Consider the following 20,497-nt stretch of genomic DNA (forward strand, 5'->3'; position numbering starts at 1 on the left):
ACTATACTCCTTCAGCCAGAGAATGCTTAAGGAAAAGTAAAACATGGTAGGAGCAAGTCTGCATAACAGCAAACCTGACCATACTACCCTAACAGCATGATAAACATATCCATAAATAAAATATAAATATATAATAATAAAAAGCCACTTGTAAAATGTAAAAAAAAAACATACAACAAAAAGTACACAATATTAAAATAAGTGCCCAAATCTGGATAGATCTTACAGCAATTTGTCCAAGTTCTAAACAAGGACAGAAGTCACTAAGAAAAAGTGATAAATGTAATTACCTTAATGTTGCAGAACACTCATGAAACAGAAATCCGTACTCGTGAGGCCAGTTGGCTTTATATAAAAATTAGCTGATTCCCCGCCTCCCCCGCCGTCACCAAGGACACAGACCCCTGATGCTCCCCACGTCTGTGCCCACGTCTTCTTCCTGAGCACCAGCCAGGATCCATTTCCCAGCCAGTCCTGCAAGGCGCCATGGCTGGCCGCGTGACCAAAGTCCAGCCGACAGCATGTGAGCAGAAGTGGCGCAGGCCGGTCCCAGACCTGGCCAGTTACAGGAACTCCCAGGAGTGAGCCTCGCCCTCTCCCCACCAGACTAGTGAACACAGAGGTCTGTGGGGGCCCAGAGGACACGGTGAGTGAGAAGAACGCTTTGCAGTACCGAGCCACTGCGGGCTAAGGGCTGGTCAGTCACTAAACTCCAGCTGATCCTGTGGTGCGGGGAGCCCGGGGCCATCGCCACGTCCCCTTTACGTGCAGGCGCCTCGGGCCCCAGCTGCTGCACATGCTGTCCCGGCCAATGCCTCAGACGTCCACGGCACCGGCCCCACAGTGGACAACTCCGAGGGAGGCTTTATGCGCCACAGGCTCCCCAACTTCCAACCAAGCTCCCAAAGATCAGGCCAGGGCCAGAGACGGACCTGGAACTACACAGCAGCCCAGTTCCAGCCCCTCCCCACCTGCATCCCCAGAGCCCTTGCCTAGTCCTGTCCCCCCAAATCCCCATCTTGAATCTGCTCCTACTGACCCAAGGCTGCGGCCCACCACTGCTGCTTGCCAGCTAACTCTGCGGGGGACTCCTCTGCCGTCTCCTTCCAGCCCTCGAATGCCCTGTAAGGTAGGGGTTTTGCTCACAGAATCTTCGGAGCATTTCAGTATCTCTCACCCAGTACGTGGCTAGAAAGCGGAGGAGCCCAGACTCACTCCCGAGCCGCCCACCTCCAGAGGGCACACACTCACCGTGCCTGTTATGAACAGTTATTTCACGTTCCGTCGTCTGTCTCACTGTTTCACGATCACATATGTACAGGTCATCGTGTGACAGTACGTGAGGGCTGTAGAGTCACAAAAACCAATAAATACTAAATCAAGCCTACAGTCAGCCAGCCATGGAAATCCCTCTGCTGACCTGAACGGTGGAAGAAATTAGCAGTTCTTATCTGATCAGCCTATGACAAACTGATACCAGGAGGCAGAATCCAAGATGTTATCTACAATTTAGAAAAAAGCGCTGACTAAAGTTGAGTAAACAAGCAAAGTTCTGGCTTGTTAGTTTGTCCAACAGAATTTGAATGGGAAGAGGGTTTTGCTAGCATCACCTTGAACCCAGAGGCAGCCACCAGCCGGCTATGACCCTCTGGGGCAGCCAGCGCCATGAAGGACGGACCGTGGCAGGTCCACCAGGCCCAGCCACACTGGCTCTGGGGGAGAGCCAGCTTTATGGGCACCTGCCTCAAATCCAACCAGAAAGAAACCGATTTCCAAGAGGCCAAATACGGCATAAGGGTCAGGGGGTACAAAGATTAGATAAAAGGGGAAGATAATACAAGACAGTATTCAGAAAGAAAGTCAATAGCTCGTCCATGAAATGAACCAGAATGACAAATGCTCCCTCTCTGGAGGTAGCAGGTCACAACAGACACAAGGGAGAAATCATCTGAGGAAGACACGTGGACCCCTCGCTGCATCCACTGGCCTCAATGGACAACAGGACCCAAGAACTTGAATATTTACATGAGCTTTAAAACTTAAGCTTTAAGACCCTAAAAGCTTCTTACTGGCTATCAGCAGTATTGCCTTCTTGAAAGAGAAATTTAACAATTGCCAAGTATCAGGAAGCTCCCAGTGCCACTTTCCTCACTGGTTTCTTTTTCACTTTGAACATAGAGGTCACTCTCTTTTTCTGTATTTACACAACTTAAATTACAGCCGTTAAGTTTTAGCCTTGGTGGCAAAGATTGCTAATCGCTTACCCAGTATAAATTCTCACTTCTTCCTAAGTAATAAAAGGGCAGCACAGCCCACCTAAAAAACCCTGAACTCGCCACAAGGGTGCCCATGTGACTAGGTTCTGGCCAACAAGACATCGCTGGCACTGTGGGACAGGGACCCGGGGAAGGCTCCTTAGGGGGTCTGCCTCAGCGGGGACACGCCTTTTGTCCCCATCCTTCCTCCTCATCTGGCGTGGAATTTGGGTCGAGTGATAGATGGGCCACTGGAACATCACAGAACGGCTATACCAACACAGAACTTTCTCATTTTTATGCAAAACATAAAGACACTCGGTTTATGTCACTGTTACCTGAGTTTTCTGTCACATGCAACCTCATTCGCATCCTGACCCCGAACAAGTCAAGTACGACACAGTATCTTTCACGAACACACGGCCAAGGAACAGGCACAACAAACAACTTTCCCTTTAAGGGACGAAGAAACTCGGGTTTACAGTTAGAAGTGGATTAGCCCAAGCTTCACTGTCCACGGAACTCAGGCCATAAAAGCCCATTTTCGGATTTGCTCTACAAAGTGCTCTTTCCGCTGTGACCAGTGTGTCTTCAGGCGACGTCGAACACGCCGTGGCTCCAAGCTGGCCCCATCGTGGAGACTTTCCCGATGAGAGCATTCATTTAAGAACTTCTATCATTTCACGGGTATAAAAGATAATAAATTACCAATTCCCTCCACCAAATGCACAATCATTTTAAGACTGTGAGTGAGCTGTGAATATATCACTTAACAGAACTTTCCGTACTAATTCTTCTGCCTTTTGAAAGAAAAGGCTACCTTAATCCTTTCAACTAATTGCTCTATTTTGCTTTTCTTTATATGCCTTTAAGCGTCTAAGGTAAAAGTTATCATCCTCTCCTGTAATTCTTACGCAAACTACTCTCCCTTCTTCGGTCTCTTGTTAATTACATGATGTTATCTGCCTTAATCCTACTCAGAAAGAACTGACAACTTCAACCACGGGGGAAAAAAAGAGGAGAACTCTGCATAAATTGCTTAGCCCAAAGTTAATCGTATAATGCGAGAATAAAGCGGCTCTAACGGCTATTGTATGACTTATCAGCTTCCCTAACAGGGTCACTTGATATATTTTAATAAGACTAATTAAATACCTTAACAATGTCATTGAAACTTCATGAATCTTTCAATGAATTACAATCTTCCTTTATAGCATGTTTTCATTTATTAATCTTGCTTAAAATGCAAAGAACTATATAAGAGACAAGCAGACACTTAAGAACCCCGCGTCTCAGTTAATTCTGATTAAATGTGGGTTAAATGCAGAGAATAAGGCCACCAGTGACCCCTGACATCATTAAAATTGTACCCTTCGATCACAATGTTAATCCTCTTATTTCAGTTTTTCCATAGACCTTTTTTCTTTCAGATTGTGCCTTATTTAATACCTACATCTATTCCCTAAAATGTACTTTTGTATCGGGAGATGCTCTTTAGAGAGCATTCTGAAGCAGGACATCGCCAGCGCTAAGCACCAGCCTTCGGAGATGGGGCAGGGGCGCGCGGACTCCACACGGATGGAGCCACACGAGACAATGCTACGGGCTCAGAGTGAAGCCAGCAGACACACTAGAGCATCTCTAACTCAGTACAAAACACTGCTTTGATGAACACACCGCAGCCTACTTATGTCTCATATTTCAGCAACAAAAAGTCCTTTAGCCCTACACCCCACGCCTCCTGTTGTCCCCAACAATCCCACCGAAGGGCAGTACGGGCCCTCCCAGAGCAAACGTGGCCACTCCAGCTCTCACTGACAGTCACAATCTTAAACACGGTCTGGATTAACATACTCAGAGAGAAAGGGAGAGGTACGCCCGGACTGAGAGACTCGGACTGCCGCGGCTAAAACCCCGTCCGCACCCAGTTATGTGAACTTGAGCAACTGAATCCTTCCAAGACTCGGGTCCCCCTCTGTGAGCTGGAGAAGACGTTACCCTCACACGGCTGTGGAACCCAAGCTCTGAGCCAACTCTGAGAAACCGTGAGCACTCGGTAACTGTTGCCTTGCCCAACGATGTCCAAGGACGGGCTCCAGGACTATCTCCTCACTCAGAACAGGACGCAGTGAAAAAGCAGAGCAGCGGCTCCGCCACTGCGAGCAGTCTGTTTGAACACTCTCATCGATAAATACCCCCACCACGAGACCCGCAATCCCTGCTCCTAGCTATTTACCGACTACTACGTTCACGTAGAAAACGCACACATTTAATACCAACTTTACTCACAGTAGCCAAAGACTAGAAATAACCCAATGTCCACATGGCGAATGGACGCCCCGACTGTGGTACATCCACACGGGAGAGCCCTACTTGCCAATACAAACAGATGAGCCGCGTACGGGGAAAGGCTCTCAAGAGCACCGTGGCAAGGAAGGCAGTCAGACTCACACCATCCCGGGACAGGATTTCAGTGACCGGAAACAGATCTGGCTGTGGGGGCCGGGACAGGGAGAGGAGTGACCACAGAAGGGCAGCAAGAGGAAGCCACTGGGGAGACACGACTGCTGTCGACACCTTAACTGTAGTGATTACACAACTGTGGGTACTTGTGAATTTTCACAAGCTTGCACATAACAAGACCTATACTGTAAAGAAGTTTAAGTTTCTAATCTTTTGAGGACATGCTTTCCAGTCCTTTATAATAAAATAGGGCCTCTTTCAAAGTTTATCTTAAAAATGCATTTTAAAAGAATTCCAGGTCTTCAGAGACTCCAGAGAAAGTAAGTATTTAAGATAAAAACTGGTGTGCTCTGCAGGATGCATGGTAGACACGGGCCATGAAGATCTTGTTGGCACACACAGGAGGTTCTGAGAGCTGGACAGTCTGGACCGGCCGGACCGTTACAGCGCGGACTGTCACAGCACAGTCGGCTGGGCTGCGCGCAGGACTTCAGACTACCGCTTCCAAGAGGATGGATGGAAGGTTTGCACTTCAACCTAACAGTTTACTTAGCAGAAGACGCAAAACGACATTCTAGGACACACTTTTAGAAGGCAGCTGTTATAATGAGGCCTACGGGCTAACTTACTGTACACGAAACCCACTTCACAGAGTCTCAGTCCATACACTCCCGGGGCTCGGAGTCCCGCGTGCAGACTCGTGCCCGGCCAATCTCACACACAAGGGACACCGGCAGGGCGGCAAGTCACGTCAGCGGGGCGCTGCATCTCATCACCACCATACTTAATAGCGGTTACCATAGTGGTTAGCTATTCCTGTTACTGCTGCAGATGGGAACGCATTGATATGATTAAATCTGATGGTATGATAATATATGGTAATCATGATTAATCAGAAACCCACCAGCAAATGGAGGATGTTGGGCATCATGTCACCTGCATTTTCAACCGCGTTCCCTCCCTGCGAGCCTGACAACGTCTGACAGCTGGAAGCCTCTCGTCCCACACTTGCCTGCTACTACTCGTACATCTGATAAGAGAAAATGCCCGTCATTCAATCCCGATCTTAAGTGCTAATAATTACAAGGCATCGCAGGCAAGTTGTAAAAACAGTTAGGGGTTCCAAAGAAAGGCTGGACTAAAGTCCAGATTCACATCTGCAAGGGCTCTAATCAGAAAGAAATGGAATCTGAGGCAGCAGTCTCATCAAACACGATTTGCATGAAATGCCATATAAAACCCATCCAGGCCGTGTCAATCACCACCACCTGATGCCACGCACCCGCTCCACGGGAAGAGCCTGTGCTCAGACCTACCTGCGAGGGGCTACAGCTACACAGTAAACACAAATGGAAATCTTACCGGGTGAACCTAAGTAATCATGTAATTGCTAAGAAGATTAATTTAAACTTTTTAGTGGTTTTTTTTTTTTTTAAAACGCAATCTTTGGTTTTAATTCCAACAAAAACCCACTGAGAAATTATTTAGCAGCCAAAGTACCTGGTTATTTAACTGTTTAGCCTGAAATACCACCTCTACCCAGTGCATCCATTCAAAATCAGTGACTGAACAGGTTTTAAAATACCCTAGGTCAAGAATCTTTACGTGAGTTATCGGGGTTTACCCACACGCTTAAAAATAGCAATTGTACCGACAACTAAAACAAATTAGGTTAGCAAAATCTCAAAGCAACACCTCAAAATATTATTAACCAACATTTTAGTGTTACTTTTTTAAGTGAGCCCACTTTAAAAACAATGAACACCTCTTTGAGGGCAAACACGGGACTGGAAAACACACAGACAAAAACAAGCCTTCCAACTTTACACCAGTGACAACATCATCAGGGACAGCCTTTGCGGAAAGGACAGACTAACCCGTAAAACCAAGAGCATTTGGCAATGAGAAGAGATCACGAGCAGAAAGGTAAAGGAGCCTCCGCACCCCACTCCCCATAAAAACAACACAAAGAAAACCACAACCGTTCTGTGAAACTACACTCAAAGGTCTTCTCATGAGTGAGGCCGCTTCAGGAGAGCGTGCAGGATGGCAGGAGGCAGAAGGCAAGACCAGAGGAGCGGACACGGAGGGAGGGACGGGCCCTTCCACAGCAGCACCCGTCACTCCTCACGGCAGACGCCGACTTCCTGTGCCCGTCTGCACCGGGAGCGCTCACCGTTCACGGAGCTGACACACCCTTTCCGTTTGGCAGAGTGGTACTGCGGTATGAAAAGAATTCATTCTCTGACAACGCTATCCAATATACTGAGAGATAGATAGACAGATAGATAACTTGAATTTCAAAGAACAAAGCAGCCTGGGAATTATAGTTCGTGACGAGAAATGTTTTAAAGTGCAGCACTAAGAGCTATATCCATAGTGAAAATTAAAGACACAGATAGGATTCTTAGGTGCAAACCTGAATCACAAAACAAGTCAGCAAACTCCAAATTAAGGGAGTGGGGCCGGGGGCAGACACGGAGTGTCCTGACAGGAGCACAGAAGGGGCAGCTGGAGGCAGAATTTTCCAGAAACATCAACTCTAAGGATGCCCTTCTTATGGTATTTAGTACTCTGACATTCAAGCTTTGTCTTAAAAACCGTTTACTCAAGTCTTTTAATACAATTCACCAAAGAGGAAATAAAAATATTAGTTCTCCTACTATATCACGTATAACCTAGAGTACCGTATTTTCACCTAAGATTTGAATTTTTCAAACATTCTTAAGTAATTCTATGAAAAACAGGCTTACTAGTTGCCTAGACTTCTCTGATTTTTAATTTAAAAACTGAGGCATTACCACCTAATACAATTTCTAGGTGTACTAGCTCTAAATTAGGAATTTCTCACGTTTTCGTAAAATTGTCAAACAAAATGGATTTTTAAGTAAAGCTTGCCACTGTTGGGGAAGAGCAGAACACCTTACCACTAATACCGACTAGATACTAATTCCTTTAAAATCTGGAAATCTGGTGGTACTTGTACTGGCTGCCTTTTTTGCTCTTTGGTCAGATGGGGAGAAAGTGAACATGACGTAATTCTCTGGCGCAAATTCACGTATGTACCGTTAAAAACAATAAAAACGTAAATTACACACCCCTTCTCCAACTACTCGTTTTACGCAGGGCTGCTCACCGAGTCTGCTGGAGTCAGTACATGTCCCTGGCGCACAAAAGGATGTGGATTACAGAAACGTACGGAGCAAAGTGAGATTCCCGGCAATCTTGTCCTTCCCAACCCGAGCTCCTTTACGGAACCCCCACTGCTCCGAGGACAGGTGGAGCTCTTGCTGCCGGCTCAGGAGGCCCCGATCCACGGCTGCACATCAGCCTGTGCACACGGTCCTACTCGCCCTGCGAACCAGCAGAGCTGGCCTAGCCCTGGGCCTTGTGCACAGGAAGTACAGATCAACAGTGGCTCAGTAAGTGACACAGCACATTACTACTGAATGACCGCGCTGCGAGACTGCAGTGAACCTCACTTTGCTCAATAGATCCGTGTAATTCACATCTGTTTGTGTGCCAAGGAAGTCTACTGATCTGAACACACTCCATGATGATTCCAAAGTCAGGCATCCCAACCTAACTGCTTTATCACCTTACAAAGCAAAATTAACAGGACACACCCCTGGGCAAATGGCCATCAGTTAAGAAATCTCCAAGGGGTTTTGTTAAAACACAGCAAGACTATCCCCACTAGTTTTATAATTTTATAAAACTGGTTTTACTGAATTCTGCTAGTCTGCTAGTCTGTTTTATGGGTTGGGACTAGCACTCCACAGAAGCACTGGGAAGGAAGGAGATGCATGCTCACAAAACTACCCTTACACTGACAGCAACCGCGTCCAACCTAGCAGAAAAGGGACAATCAGTTTTATTCAGTAAAGATCTGGTTTATGTAAAGTACCAGGCAATGGCCCAGAGTTGGTCCCCCTTCTTAATGATATTGTAGTACACCTTTTTAAAACATACTACCTCTTGTGCGTTTCTAAAAAAAAAAGATTTTTTTAAGTCCTCTCTACACCCGTCATGGAACTTCAGCCCTGAGAGCAAGAGCCACCCGCTCCACTGACTGAGCCAACGGGTGCCTCCACCTCTCACATAGAGATTGCACACCTGATCATCTGCTCTCAGGAAGATCGACTACAGAAATAAGCAGAGCACTGCACTTTTAAGACCACAGGCATGTTGTAACTGCAGCTTAAGACCCAGCATTTGGGACATAACAGAAGGTACAGGACGTGTCAGATACCAACAGACCAGTGAGCTGCAGGGAGCCTCCCGTGTAGCCCAGCAGCTTCCTGCCGCCTGTACATACTGCCCGTCTCAAAAACAGTAACAAAACAAAACATCAACACTTTGCAGAAACTCTTCCAAAAGCAACTCCACGGTATTTACTACCCCCATTGAACCATATAACTGAAAAGAAAGTTCACAATTTAGGGGTGCCTGGCTGGCTCCTCCATCGGTAAAGTGCGTGACTACTGGTCTAAGGGTTCTGGGTTTGAGCCCCACATTGTGTGTAGAGACTACTTAAAAATAAAATCTTTAAAAAAAAAAAAAAAAAGTTCAATTCCTCAAAGAAATATTCTTTTGGGGGCACCAGGGTGGCTCAGTAGGTTAAGCATCTGACTCTGGATATCGGCAAAGGTCATGATCTCAGGGTCGGGGGACTGAGGCCTGTGTCAGGCTCTGTGCTCAGTAGGGTGTCTGCTGCTTTCTCTTTCTCTCTCTTCCCCTTTGCCCACCCCCAATGCTCTCTCTCTAAAATAAATCAATCTTTAAGACAAGAGAGAGAGAAAGAGAAAGATATTTTATTATCCCCTTGTCCTCCGATAGTATGCAATTTGCTTCCTCTAGGATCAGATAAAATTGTATCTCCAGAACAGAAAAATAAAAGTAGATGAAAACTACAAATGTTTATCCTAATTTTATATTAGTAAACCTTTTTATAAAAATATCAAGTACATACAACCGTGCTTTATGTTTTCATTAAACTACAATTGGTTTTCATATCAAATTTTATCTCTATAATGCAAACAAAACACAAAAACAAATCTAATAATGATTATAGCATAGTTGCTTACATTTCTGAAAAACAGCAAGAAGTACCTAAAACATGAGTGCTTTAGAGTAACTAATGGGTAAACTACTTCAAAGAAGAAATGTATCTAACAACTAAAACACATACACTTATTAGTGGGCCATGCAGTTAATAAACCCTGTCTATTAGGACACTGCTTTGAACACAGAGGCATACTCAATAAATGCACCACCTAATTTTAAAACCTAGTTTTTAGTACTTTGTAAGTAATTTAAAGGAAAAAATAAGTAAGGGAATAAAACCACTAAGAATCAGTTTTAGAAACCAAATTATAATTCATAAATAACTATAACATATCAAAGTTTTTCTAAAAAAAAGTACTCTGAGCCTTAAATCTAATACTGATTTTATTTCTGAATAATCATCTGACTATACACCCAGAGCCTTCATTAAAAGGCTAAATGCCTAATAATAAATATGCTGTCCTTAAGTCTCAAGGCTAGGGTCAACCAGTCTCTTAGATATTTCCTGAAATCAGAGATTATTCAGTCTCAACAAAACTGTATCTGTTTTATATACAAATGATAGTAAAATTTGATAGTCTGGTCCATTTTTTTTAAACATGTCCTCACTGATTTAATGAAGCCAAGAACTAATAACAAGTCTAACCCAAAACTCAAAAAAAGAAAAAATTATTGAAACAGATACAACTATTTAACCGACATTTTTCTTCCAGTTAAAATACATCAAAAGAACGGACCGAGTTAAGGAAAGCGCAGCCAAGTACTGAGGGAACCGGTGCTTTCTTGTAAAGGTATTTTAAAGAGAAACACCTTCATTTTAAGCTACAAAACCAATAGCTCGTTAAGACTTTTGGGGTTCAGTTGGTTGTTTTGTTTTGCTTTTTGTTTTCTTGAGCAAGTAGAGATCTCATTTAAAGAAGCTTGCAAAGACTGCCTGACTTATCTGAGAGCGAGCACGCACGAGTGACTGTGGGGTGGTGTGGGCAGAGGGAGAGGATTCTAGGGCTGGGGGCGGAGGCCGACAGGGGCTCGATCCCACGACCCTGAGATCGTGACCTGAGCCGAAGCCAAAAGTCGGACGTTTAACCGACTGAGCTACCCAGGTGCCCCGAGAGGTCATTATTATCCCCCAGAACTGCACACACACCCACACGTACGCAAATCCACCTGTGCACGCACACACACCATGATAAAGCAAGGCCCTTTCTCACTTAAAGTACTTAAAGACTGATTTCAATGATGAAATCAAAATTCACCTCTTTAAGACGAAAGGCACTGTATGATGATCCTGATTCAACACTTTTACAGTTAAACAAAATTAATTCCATTCTCAAAAACCCATTGACCTTAAGCTTTTAACAAACATTTTCCAGTGCAAAAATTATTGTCAATATTTACAAATCTTTAAACTTCTATTTAGTTGGAACCACGCGCATTTGCTGTCTGAATGTTTCTCAGCAAACGTATGCTCGTCCTATTGCAGCAGAAGGAGCAGCTGCTACTCACTGGGAATCTCTGCGGCCCCACAGCAGGTCTCGGCTGGCTCGGGACTGGCAGCAAGGGCACTAGGAAGAAAAACAGCTCTGGTTACAAACACCCTTTACGTCACAAACAAACCCACCAAGAAAGGAATACAGCATGTCAAGTTTAATAGCAAATGTATGTTCTGTGTCCAGTACCCGTACTCCGTCAGGGTTACACTTAACCTACACCCCAGACAAGGATGGGCGAGCGGAACGTGGGCCGGCACACGCAGAAGCTGAGATTTCAGTGGGGGATTCCTATGTAGAACTACAACGCTTTGCAACAAAGAGCTTACTCCTCTAAAACGAAACACGGCCCCGTATTGCACATCCATATTCCAGTTATCCAGACAATCTACTCCAGTTACATTTTCGGACTCCAACCAAACATAGATTTACATTGAAATCCTCTAGAAGAGTGACAGGGAGGGAGACAGCAGAGGAAGGAAGACACACATGCCCACGGCAGCGTTACAAGGAGACATGTACTACACAACCTACCACACCAAGACCAGAGGTTCGGTTTTGGTGGTTGTTTTTAAAGAAGCAGAACTCCAATCCATCTACCAGAGGAACGCAAAATCATGTCATTTTTAAAGCAGATATTTTATAGTAGGGAAGAAGCCACATGTCAGTTTTACGCCCTGGGGCTGAATCAGGTATGCTCAAGCTACTTAAAACGTATGCATTGTACTGATCTTGATTTTGGAGGGAAAAAAAACCAAAACCACCACCGGCCTGCGGATTGCTCTCCAGGGTGTACCCTGTCTCTCACTTCACAGCCCGATGACTGTCCCATGCACGCGGTAAGCTCTCAGGGGGTCAGCTATTACGGGCTCAACTGCGGTCCCCTCCCAAATGCCCATGCTCAAGTCCCAGCCGCCCAGCCATCAGAACAGGCCTGCATTTGCGCTAGGGGCCTTTAAAGAGGTGATCACGTAGAATGAGGTCACATGGGCGGGCCTGGTCCAGCTGACTGGTGTCCTTGTAAGAGATTAGAACACAGACATGCACAGAGAACAACCAGCCAAGGGAGGATACAGAGAAAATAAAATAGCAATAATACCACATACCAAACGTTTAATTTAAAAAATGTCTGGTGAATGAGAAACAGAGAAAGGATACAGCTTAAAGGTCAAAATTATTGTAAAAACAGAACACTAAGATAAATTTTATTTACTACAGGTACTCGAGGAACTCTAGACATCAAGCCATGTAATGAGGGCCAGACGTCCACAGGTCCAATTTAAAGGTATGGTGTGTTCAGAGCCAAGTCAGCACCCATCAAATACAAAGTGTGGTGAAAAGAAACTTACTTGGATAAAATGTAAAATGGCAGAAGTCCTGGGAGACAGAGAGAGAGAGAGAGAGAGAGAGAGAGAGAGAGAAAGCCTAATCCAAAATTTCAAACCGAGAAGAGGTCAATCTGAGAGACTTTACATGGATCAGGACCTGGTCCCCAGGTCTGCCCAGCCTACTAAAAGGCACTGGGGAAGGGGGAGGAGCTCATCAATTTAACCAAAGCAAAACAGCAGACTGTGAAGTAGAGAAAGAGACCATTAGAGTATCTTTGACCTCAAAAGATGACAATGAAGGTGAAAGACAACTACCTACTAAACAACATGAAGATGAGGGTTTGTACATTAAACACCAAATATGAAGTACCCAGACCTTCAAGACTACGTACCACTGATTTTTAAACTTGGCACTTAAATACCAATTTCCCGTCTGAAACCTCCACTACAACAAAAAGATTAAAGAAAAAATTAAGTGTCTCTGCCTGCAGGGAATGAGAGCAAGAAAGCTAGGATCAGTCTCTGGGAAGAAATCTGATGATTATATAATTAACAGATTTCTTACACAGAAGCCTCCTCGTTAGTTGGCTTTCTTTCTTTTCTTTTCTTTCTTTCTTTTTTATTTTTTTAAGATTTTATTTATCTATTTGTCAGAAAGAAAGAGAGAGAAAGCACACAAGCAGGCAGAGAGGCAGGCAGAGGCAGAAAGAGAGGCAGGCTCCCTGCTGAGCAAGGAGCCCGATGCGGGACTCGATCCCAGGACGCTGGATCATGACCCGAGCTGAAGGCAGCGGTTTAACCCACTGAGCCACCGAGACGTCCCTTTCTTTCTTTTTTTAAAGTAAACTATAAAAAGCAACAAAAAAAGAAAGGACGGAAAAAGAACAAAAGTGACAGAAGAGAGCACGTAAGGACAGGTGTGAGGGGCAGATCCGAGATCCAGCCTGGAGAAAGGGCCTCGGTCAGACCACCCAGGCCTCTGCAAAGTGTCCCTTGGGAGCTCCGCAGTCTCCAGAGCTCGTGAGCAGGGGACACTTCCAACTAGCTGCCTCTCTCTGCGCGGTGAGCAGAGAATTTAATACTTATAAAGGTAACACACCATTCTTGCTGAACCCTCTACTTGGAATATTTGATATTTACCATTTATCTTTCTGTTGTCCCATGTATTTAACAGACTAAACCGATCAAGTTTTTAATTCATTACAACAGTTAAATAAGCAAAAATCTAGAACACTAGTTAAATTTCCACCAAAACTGGTTAATTATAATATGATGGAACCCTCTGTATCCCTGAAAAGGAATCAGGAAAAGACATGCTTATGCTGCTACTTCTTTTAAAACATTTCCATGCACCTGTCAGTGGCCTGCAGCTCCGAGACCCTGGGGCAGTGTGCGCGCTAGGCACAGGAGACGTGCAGACACTGGCAGCCTCTCTCAGGAAGGGCACACTCATCTCCCGGGCAACACGCGACTCTTCAACAGTGCCCTGTGCATGCGCCCAGCTAGGGCAGGGCTGCACCCTTCCCCCCACAGCAGCCCAGCTCAAGACCAAAGGGACACTAAAGAAGGAACATGGGCTCCGCAACAGCCAGTTTCACACTGAAGAATCATTCCGCTGGTTCCAAGAGTGTAAAACCCATTGTCAGAGCTGGTCTTCCACTTACGGAACGATGAGCTTTGCGGCCTAAGGCCTGCCTCCAGTATGTCAGGCTGCGGACTTTTTGGCAAGGCCGTGGTTCTCACACCCGGACGCTGTCCCGGGGCGCCCTTGGAGCTTTCCCACTCCGGACTTCTAACACTATTTGTTTGTATTAGGCTGAAGAGTATCTGTGCGCCCACCACCTGCCAGTTTTCCATTCAGTGTTTACGAGGAAATACACAGTAACCGATGCTGACCTCAGTAAAATTCTTCTGACAAACGACACTGAGTGCAGGTGCCTGTCCTAGGAAGCCGCCGCGGAAAGGGCTACTCTCGTGTCGGGGGGCGCGCATCCCGCAGCTGCTGCAGGAGACCCGGGCTGTGGGCCCGTCACAAGGACGACCCTGGGGAAGTCAGCAGCCCTACCGTTTGCCTCGGGAGCGCAGAGCCCCGGCGGAGGATGAGGCGGGCAAAAGATTGCAGGACAAGCTGGGGACAGGCAGAGGCTGGCAGGGGTCGGGGACCCGCTCTGCCTCTGCCTCCCAGGTCTGTCAAGCCCAAGCAGTCTCCAGTAACATGCCCAAGGCCAGCCGGCCGCCTTCACCACCACAGACATGGCTCCAAGGCACAGAACAATTTCCGAGTGCCTCCAGCCACCGCCTCCTCCCACACTTCAAGTCCCCTCTCGGGCTTCTCCCCAACTTCTGCGACTTTGGGATTCCAAGTTCAGTGTCAGCAGAGCCCATGGGGGCCTCAGCCACCCCCCTCTTACTCAATGGGAAACTAAACGCTCCCAAAGATGGGGCTGTCTTCCTCCCGGCCAGCTCTGCAGGTGAGGCGGGACAGCTCAGGGCTGTCAGCGCGGTTTCAGACCCCAGCCCGGGCTCTCGCATCATCCGAACTGTCACCCCTACCCCCAGCTGCTGTCCGTCTACCGGCGTGACCCGTGCCCCAGAGTTCAGCTCCTGTCCTACCAGTCTCCCGCCCTGCTTTTAGTCCCAAGAGAGACCAGGCTTCCTGTGCCCGGTCTCCTGGGTCCCCGACTACTGCCCTTACCCCTCCGCAGCCACACCCAGACCTGGTTGGCAAGTGACCCACCTTTCCGCAGTCTCTACAAAGCCCCCTTCTCACCTCTACCTTCAACCTCGCCACCTCACTCTCCTAGTGGCCACACCTCCTTCTCATCCGTGACGAGCAATGCCGCCCTCTACTGCTGCCAACACCCGGCTTCCGGCAAGTGCAAGCCGTGCCCTTGCCACAAAGCCACGCTATGGTCTGATGCTAAGCTCCCCACTACACAGCTCAAGGGGCTGCAACACGCCTCCAGACCCCGCCAGCAGGTCCAGTCCTCTGCTGCCCTAGAGGGAGGCTCCATACCTCCTCTCCCCTCTTCAGACCCGCAACACGGCCCCTCCTGTCCGCCGTCCTGCTCCTGTGTCCCACCATGCCCGGCCAGCGCAGTCGCCCGCACCTGCACCCCTGAGTTCTCGCCGTCTCAACGGGCTGCCGCTTTCCCCATCTGAAAATAAGACCCGCTCTCTCAAGCCCACTTCCTCCTGCCGACTACCATCCAACCTCTGTGTTAGCAGAACACCCTCAAGGATTGTCAGCGCCACGCCCTCCCACTTCGGTACCCCAATCTCTATCCAGCCTACCCGAGTGAGACAGGCACCTTCCCTGTGACACCACAACCGCCTGTCAAAATGCGCAAGACGCCCTGCCGAGGGCACTTCCCACGGCCGCTCACCGCCGCTCACCCCGCTCACCCCCGCTCACCCCCGCTCACCCCCGCCCACCCCCGCTCACCCCCCCCCACCGCCGCTCACCCCTGCAACTCCTTCCGCTTCCTCCTTGCTACCCTGTGCCAGGCCCCGAGCTGTCCAGGTTCCAGGCCTTGGGCTCGCCCCACACTTTAACTTCCCTCCTCTGGGCCTCTCACTGGGCACAGGCTCTCGACCTGCCTATGTGCCAACCACCCAGCAAGTTGCACTTGAACCTAGACCTCCTTGTCTAAACTCTAACTGTGGGCGCCACCACCTGCAGGCACATCCGGAGCAGAACTTCGGGCCTCCCCCGCTCAAAACCAACTCTGCCCCACCACAGGGGCCGGTTAAGTCCATGCCTCAGACGCTAGACCCCCCAGCGCCCCTCTGCCTCCGCCCTCCCGCACCCTCACCTGGTCCATCGCATCCTGCTGGCTCGAGCAGCTGACGGCTTTCCACCGTCACCGCCACCACCCTGAGCCACCATCGTGCGTCACCCGTGTCAGCGTCACCGTCCCCTGGCTGAATGCTGGCTTCCACCTGCCCCTACAGCCCACTGCCAACACAGCAGCAAAAATGACTCTTCTAAGCCGGAAACCAGATCACGTCATTCCCCTCCTTAAACTCCTCCAGTCACAGCCCCTTTTGCTCAGAGGAAAAACCACGGCTCTTCGGAGGGCTGGAAGTCTTACGTGACAGAGGTCCCATGGTTCTTCTCTGCCCTCACCAGTCCACTCACGTCATGTCAGGTCTTTCTGGTTCTGGAACACTCAGGGCGTGGTCTCACGCGCCCCTGCTGATCCCTCTGCCTGGAACGCTCTCCCCTGAGATAGTGACATCGCCGGCTCGCTGACCACCTTCCACCCTGAGCTCCGCGACGCAGCCCACCCTCGTCTCCCACGTTGCGCGGCCGACTCCAGGCCCCAGGCGCGTGCTCTGCGCGCTCACGCTGCACACGTGATGTTTCTTGCCCGCTGCCCGTCCCTGTCTCCTAGACAGCAGGATCACCAGCGCAGACGGCTTTATCTACTCTTTTTCAGCAACGCAACTCAAACGCCAGAGACCGAAAAGTCTCTCAATCGGTGTGGGCTGAGCAGAGGTGTGAAGACACGCCCCACACCCCCCACTCCGAAGTGGCCTCCCGGCTGCCTGTGGTAGCGCGCAGTCGTGTGGCTACTCACTGGACCTGACCACCAGGGCGGACGGGGCGGCAGGCACGCACGGTGAAACATTCCCCCTGGAGGACTGATGAAGACTACCAGCTTGGGCATTTCTGCAATGACCTCTGCTGCCCCTGAACTTGAGAAGTTGCTCAGTGCTTCCCACCATGTTATAAAACAAAAGAAACAAATTCTTAAGCAAACAAGTCTGGCCCATCAAGCTGGCAGGTGCCTGGGGCAAGGGGAGGAAGCAGAGAAGCCAAGCCGTCCTTAGAGACGTGCCTGTGAGGACGACTTGGCCGTGGGACCCCGTGGCTTTAAAAGAACAGAAGAGACACGTACCTTGAACGGGCGTCACCACCGCCCCTTTGAAGTGAGGGTTTATGTGTATGTTCTTGGGCTGCTGGGGGGTCACGGGGGGCGGGGTCATCATCACCCTCGGGGCCTCTATCTGGGGCGGCATGTGCACGCCCTGGGGGGGCGAGGCGTGGTGCGGGTGCTGCAGGGGGAGCAGAGGCTGCAGCTGCTGCTGCTGGAACAGACTTCGGATGGGCTGCGGTGGCGGCGGCGGTGGCGGCGGCGGCGGCTGAGGCTGCGGAGGAGGGATTACTCTTGGAGAGTGCGTCTGAAAACCACCAAAAAAGAGGAGACAAATTCACAGAAATCAACATTCAGAAGAAGAGTAAGGGAAGGCTGGCGCCTTACAGATTTACCCTGTGAATTTACCGGGAGGGACGGCTGTGAAGTAAGTTTGCAGGGACAACTGGAGTCACACAGTGGGACCAGTAAGCTGTATGACCCGTCCCCAGCAAGCTGTCTCACAACGCGAACCAGCCTCAAGGAAGGAAAAATCACAGCCTCAAAATAACTCACATGGGGGGGGGGGGGGGGCCTGGGTGGCTCAGTGGGTTAAGGCTCTGCCTTCGGCTCAGGTCATGATCTCAGGGTCCTGGGATCAGCCCCGCATCGGGCTCTCTGCTCAGCGGGGAGCCTGCTTCTCTCTCTCTCTGCCTGCCTCTCTGCCTACTTGTGATTTCCGTCAAATAAATAAAATCTTTAAAAAAAGAAAAAATAAAATAACTCACGTGGACTCCAAAAGTTCACAAAATTTTGGTTCAGCCAATAATATTGCCCAGAGCAAGCCAAGCACCGTGCTGCAGGCTGAGCCCGGGCTGCCCTCACCCTCCCCACAGCCGGTCCTGCTGCTCCTCTTCCAGAAAACCAGGGAATAAAGATAGGGATGTGCACAAGCAGCCATGCCGGGCACAAGGCCTCCAAGAAAAGCCCAGCTACCCGAGGCGGCGGGGACAGGAGGAGGGAGAGGGCAGAGACACGGCTGTTGGGAAAGCAAGGGAGCAGTGACACCGTAGCCATGGAGACAAAAGATGGACAGAGGAAAGAAAACAGACACCCAAAGCAGTCAGGGGTCCCAGGATGGTCCCGTCAGACGCCAGACCCAAGGGGAGGGACGCAGCCACAAGGGCACGATCACTGAGCACAGGGCCACCCCGTGTCATAAGCCCCTATGTCAAGGTCCAAATACAAAGTAACCGGCGTCCCCCTCACCCAGACCCCCCACCCCCGACGATGCACTGCAGGGGCTCCTCATGCCAGTCCTTCTTTCACAGGTCGGGCAGCAGAGTCCAGACCACCTACGTGCACAAGCCCTGCTCATGGCCACTCCTGAGGCCGGCCATGCTCGGTAGCAGAGGTGGCCACTTCGCTAATGCACCGTCTAACGCAGCACCCGCCTTCCCTGCTGGGCTGCCCGATGCCGGCGGCTCCCGAACCCCCGGCGCCTGAAGGACCGTGGCTCCAGCCCGCAGCGCGTGCGGGCACCTACAGACATGACGCGCCGAAGACATGACACGAAGACGTGTCTCACTCGCCGCTCCGTGGGCTGTGGCGAGAGCCGAGCGGAGGAAACGGGCCACGGCTGGACGAAGAGCAACGGAAAAAGAGGCATCTCAGAGGCACGAAGACGCTCTGGAAACCAAACCGTCTGTGGCCTCGGCCTCAGCCTCAGGGAAGACTGTTCCAGAGACCCCTGGGGCCAGCCCATATCCACGGCTACCCACGCTCGGGATGCCAGCGTGTGCCTCTTCTAGCGCATGGCGAGGCGCGAGGGACGCATGCAGCGCAGACAGGACAGTCAGGGAGCCGGGCACCAGCGCGCACAGAGGCCGTCTGAGCTGGCTCCGACCTGACGGTGAACGCGGGGCGCGTCCTCCACTCACGAACACCAGGCGTGCTAAGGAAATCCCGCATTTGCGACCGGGAGTGTAGGGGCTGTGAGCCGCCCTCGTGGAGAGGCCCAGGGCAGCTGGGGAGCGCAGAGCTGGCAAGAGGGAAGGGCCAGGGACTCCGACGTGCACAGGGAGGGCCGGTGGCAGTTCGGCGATGGCACCCAGCGCGAGCTCTGGCCAGGGGGAGGGCTGACAAGAAGACCGCTGCGGCGGATAAGAGGGGAGCGCGCCGCCCAGCCCCATGTAGGAGGCTCGGGGCGCAGGAGCTCCGTGGGGCCTGCGAGGCACCCAAGCGCGGCAGGAAGGACTGGCCCAGGGCAGGCAGCGATTCCCAGAGCACCTTGAGAGGAGCTGAAGGGAGCAGAGTCCAGGCAGCAAGGGACTGACCTAAGACAAAATGCACTGATGCAAGGACATGAGGAAGATCCTTTGGGCTGGGGAGTAACCAGGACCAAGAGCGTTTGTGGTCTGACGACAGACATAGGTGGGAGCGAGGTTAAGTCCATCTCCGACAGCTTCGGTCCTCCTGGCAAAGTGGAACTGAGAAACACCTGGACTTGCACGGCTGGGCACCGAGCTTGTGGCCCAGAGCGCCACAAGGCCGAGCAGGTGACGCCACAGGCTTATCTCCAGTTCACAGTGAGCTGCAGAGCCCAGCTCGGTCATGAGAATGCCGAAGACACGACACCCCCAGGGCGGCGGCCACGCCGTCTTCCCCTTGACTAACAAGCCAAGGAGCGCTCACGGCTCCTCTCAGCCCAGCCTCTCTTTGGGGAGGCTGGTCGGTTCACCTCCTCTCTCTGTGGACCTCCCCTTCTTTCCAGGATCACAGAAGACACAATTACACAAGAACAGGTCCCCCTGTGTGGCCGGTCCTCCCCCGCCCCCACCAAGGAGGCCAAACTAAGCAAACTGGCTGTCCAGTACACAGCGAGACGCTGGGGGTGCGGGCACCGGCCGAGCAAGAGAAAGGAGGAACGAAAGGTCCAGTCTTTGCGCGATGTGAGAAGCGTGAGAAACAAAGAGCTGTATGAAGAAACAGCGGTTCTCAACATCGGCAACTTCTCTCTCCTTCCTTCACTTCCA

The 20,497-nt window shown here is 50.0% G+C and overlaps 1 protein-coding gene across 9 annotated transcripts in view; it reads right to left on the bottom strand.

The window, feature by feature from the left end:
• The window catches only part of RBM33 (RNA binding motif protein 33), a 132,613-nt gene that overhangs the window by 47,258 nt on the left and 64,858 nt on the right, over nt 1–20,497 (bottom strand). For all 9 annotated transcript variants that reach the window (XM_059396026.1, XM_059396025.1, XM_059396024.1 and 6 more), the window contains exons 8-9: nt 17,508–17,790; nt 11,292–11,350 (exon numbers count right to left, since the gene is read on the bottom strand). In XM_059396026.1, coding sequence (XP_059252009.1) covers nt 11,292–11,350; nt 17,508–17,790 — 342 coding nt within the window. The remainder of the gene's footprint in view (nt 1–11,291; nt 11,351–17,507; nt 17,791–20,497) is intronic.

This window comes from Mustela nigripes, chromosome 4 (genome assembly GCF_022355385.1).
Source record: "Mustela nigripes isolate SB6536 chromosome 4, MUSNIG.SB6536, whole genome shotgun sequence".
Classification (NCBI taxonomy): domain Eukaryota; kingdom Metazoa; phylum Chordata; class Mammalia; order Carnivora; family Mustelidae; genus Mustela; species Mustela nigripes.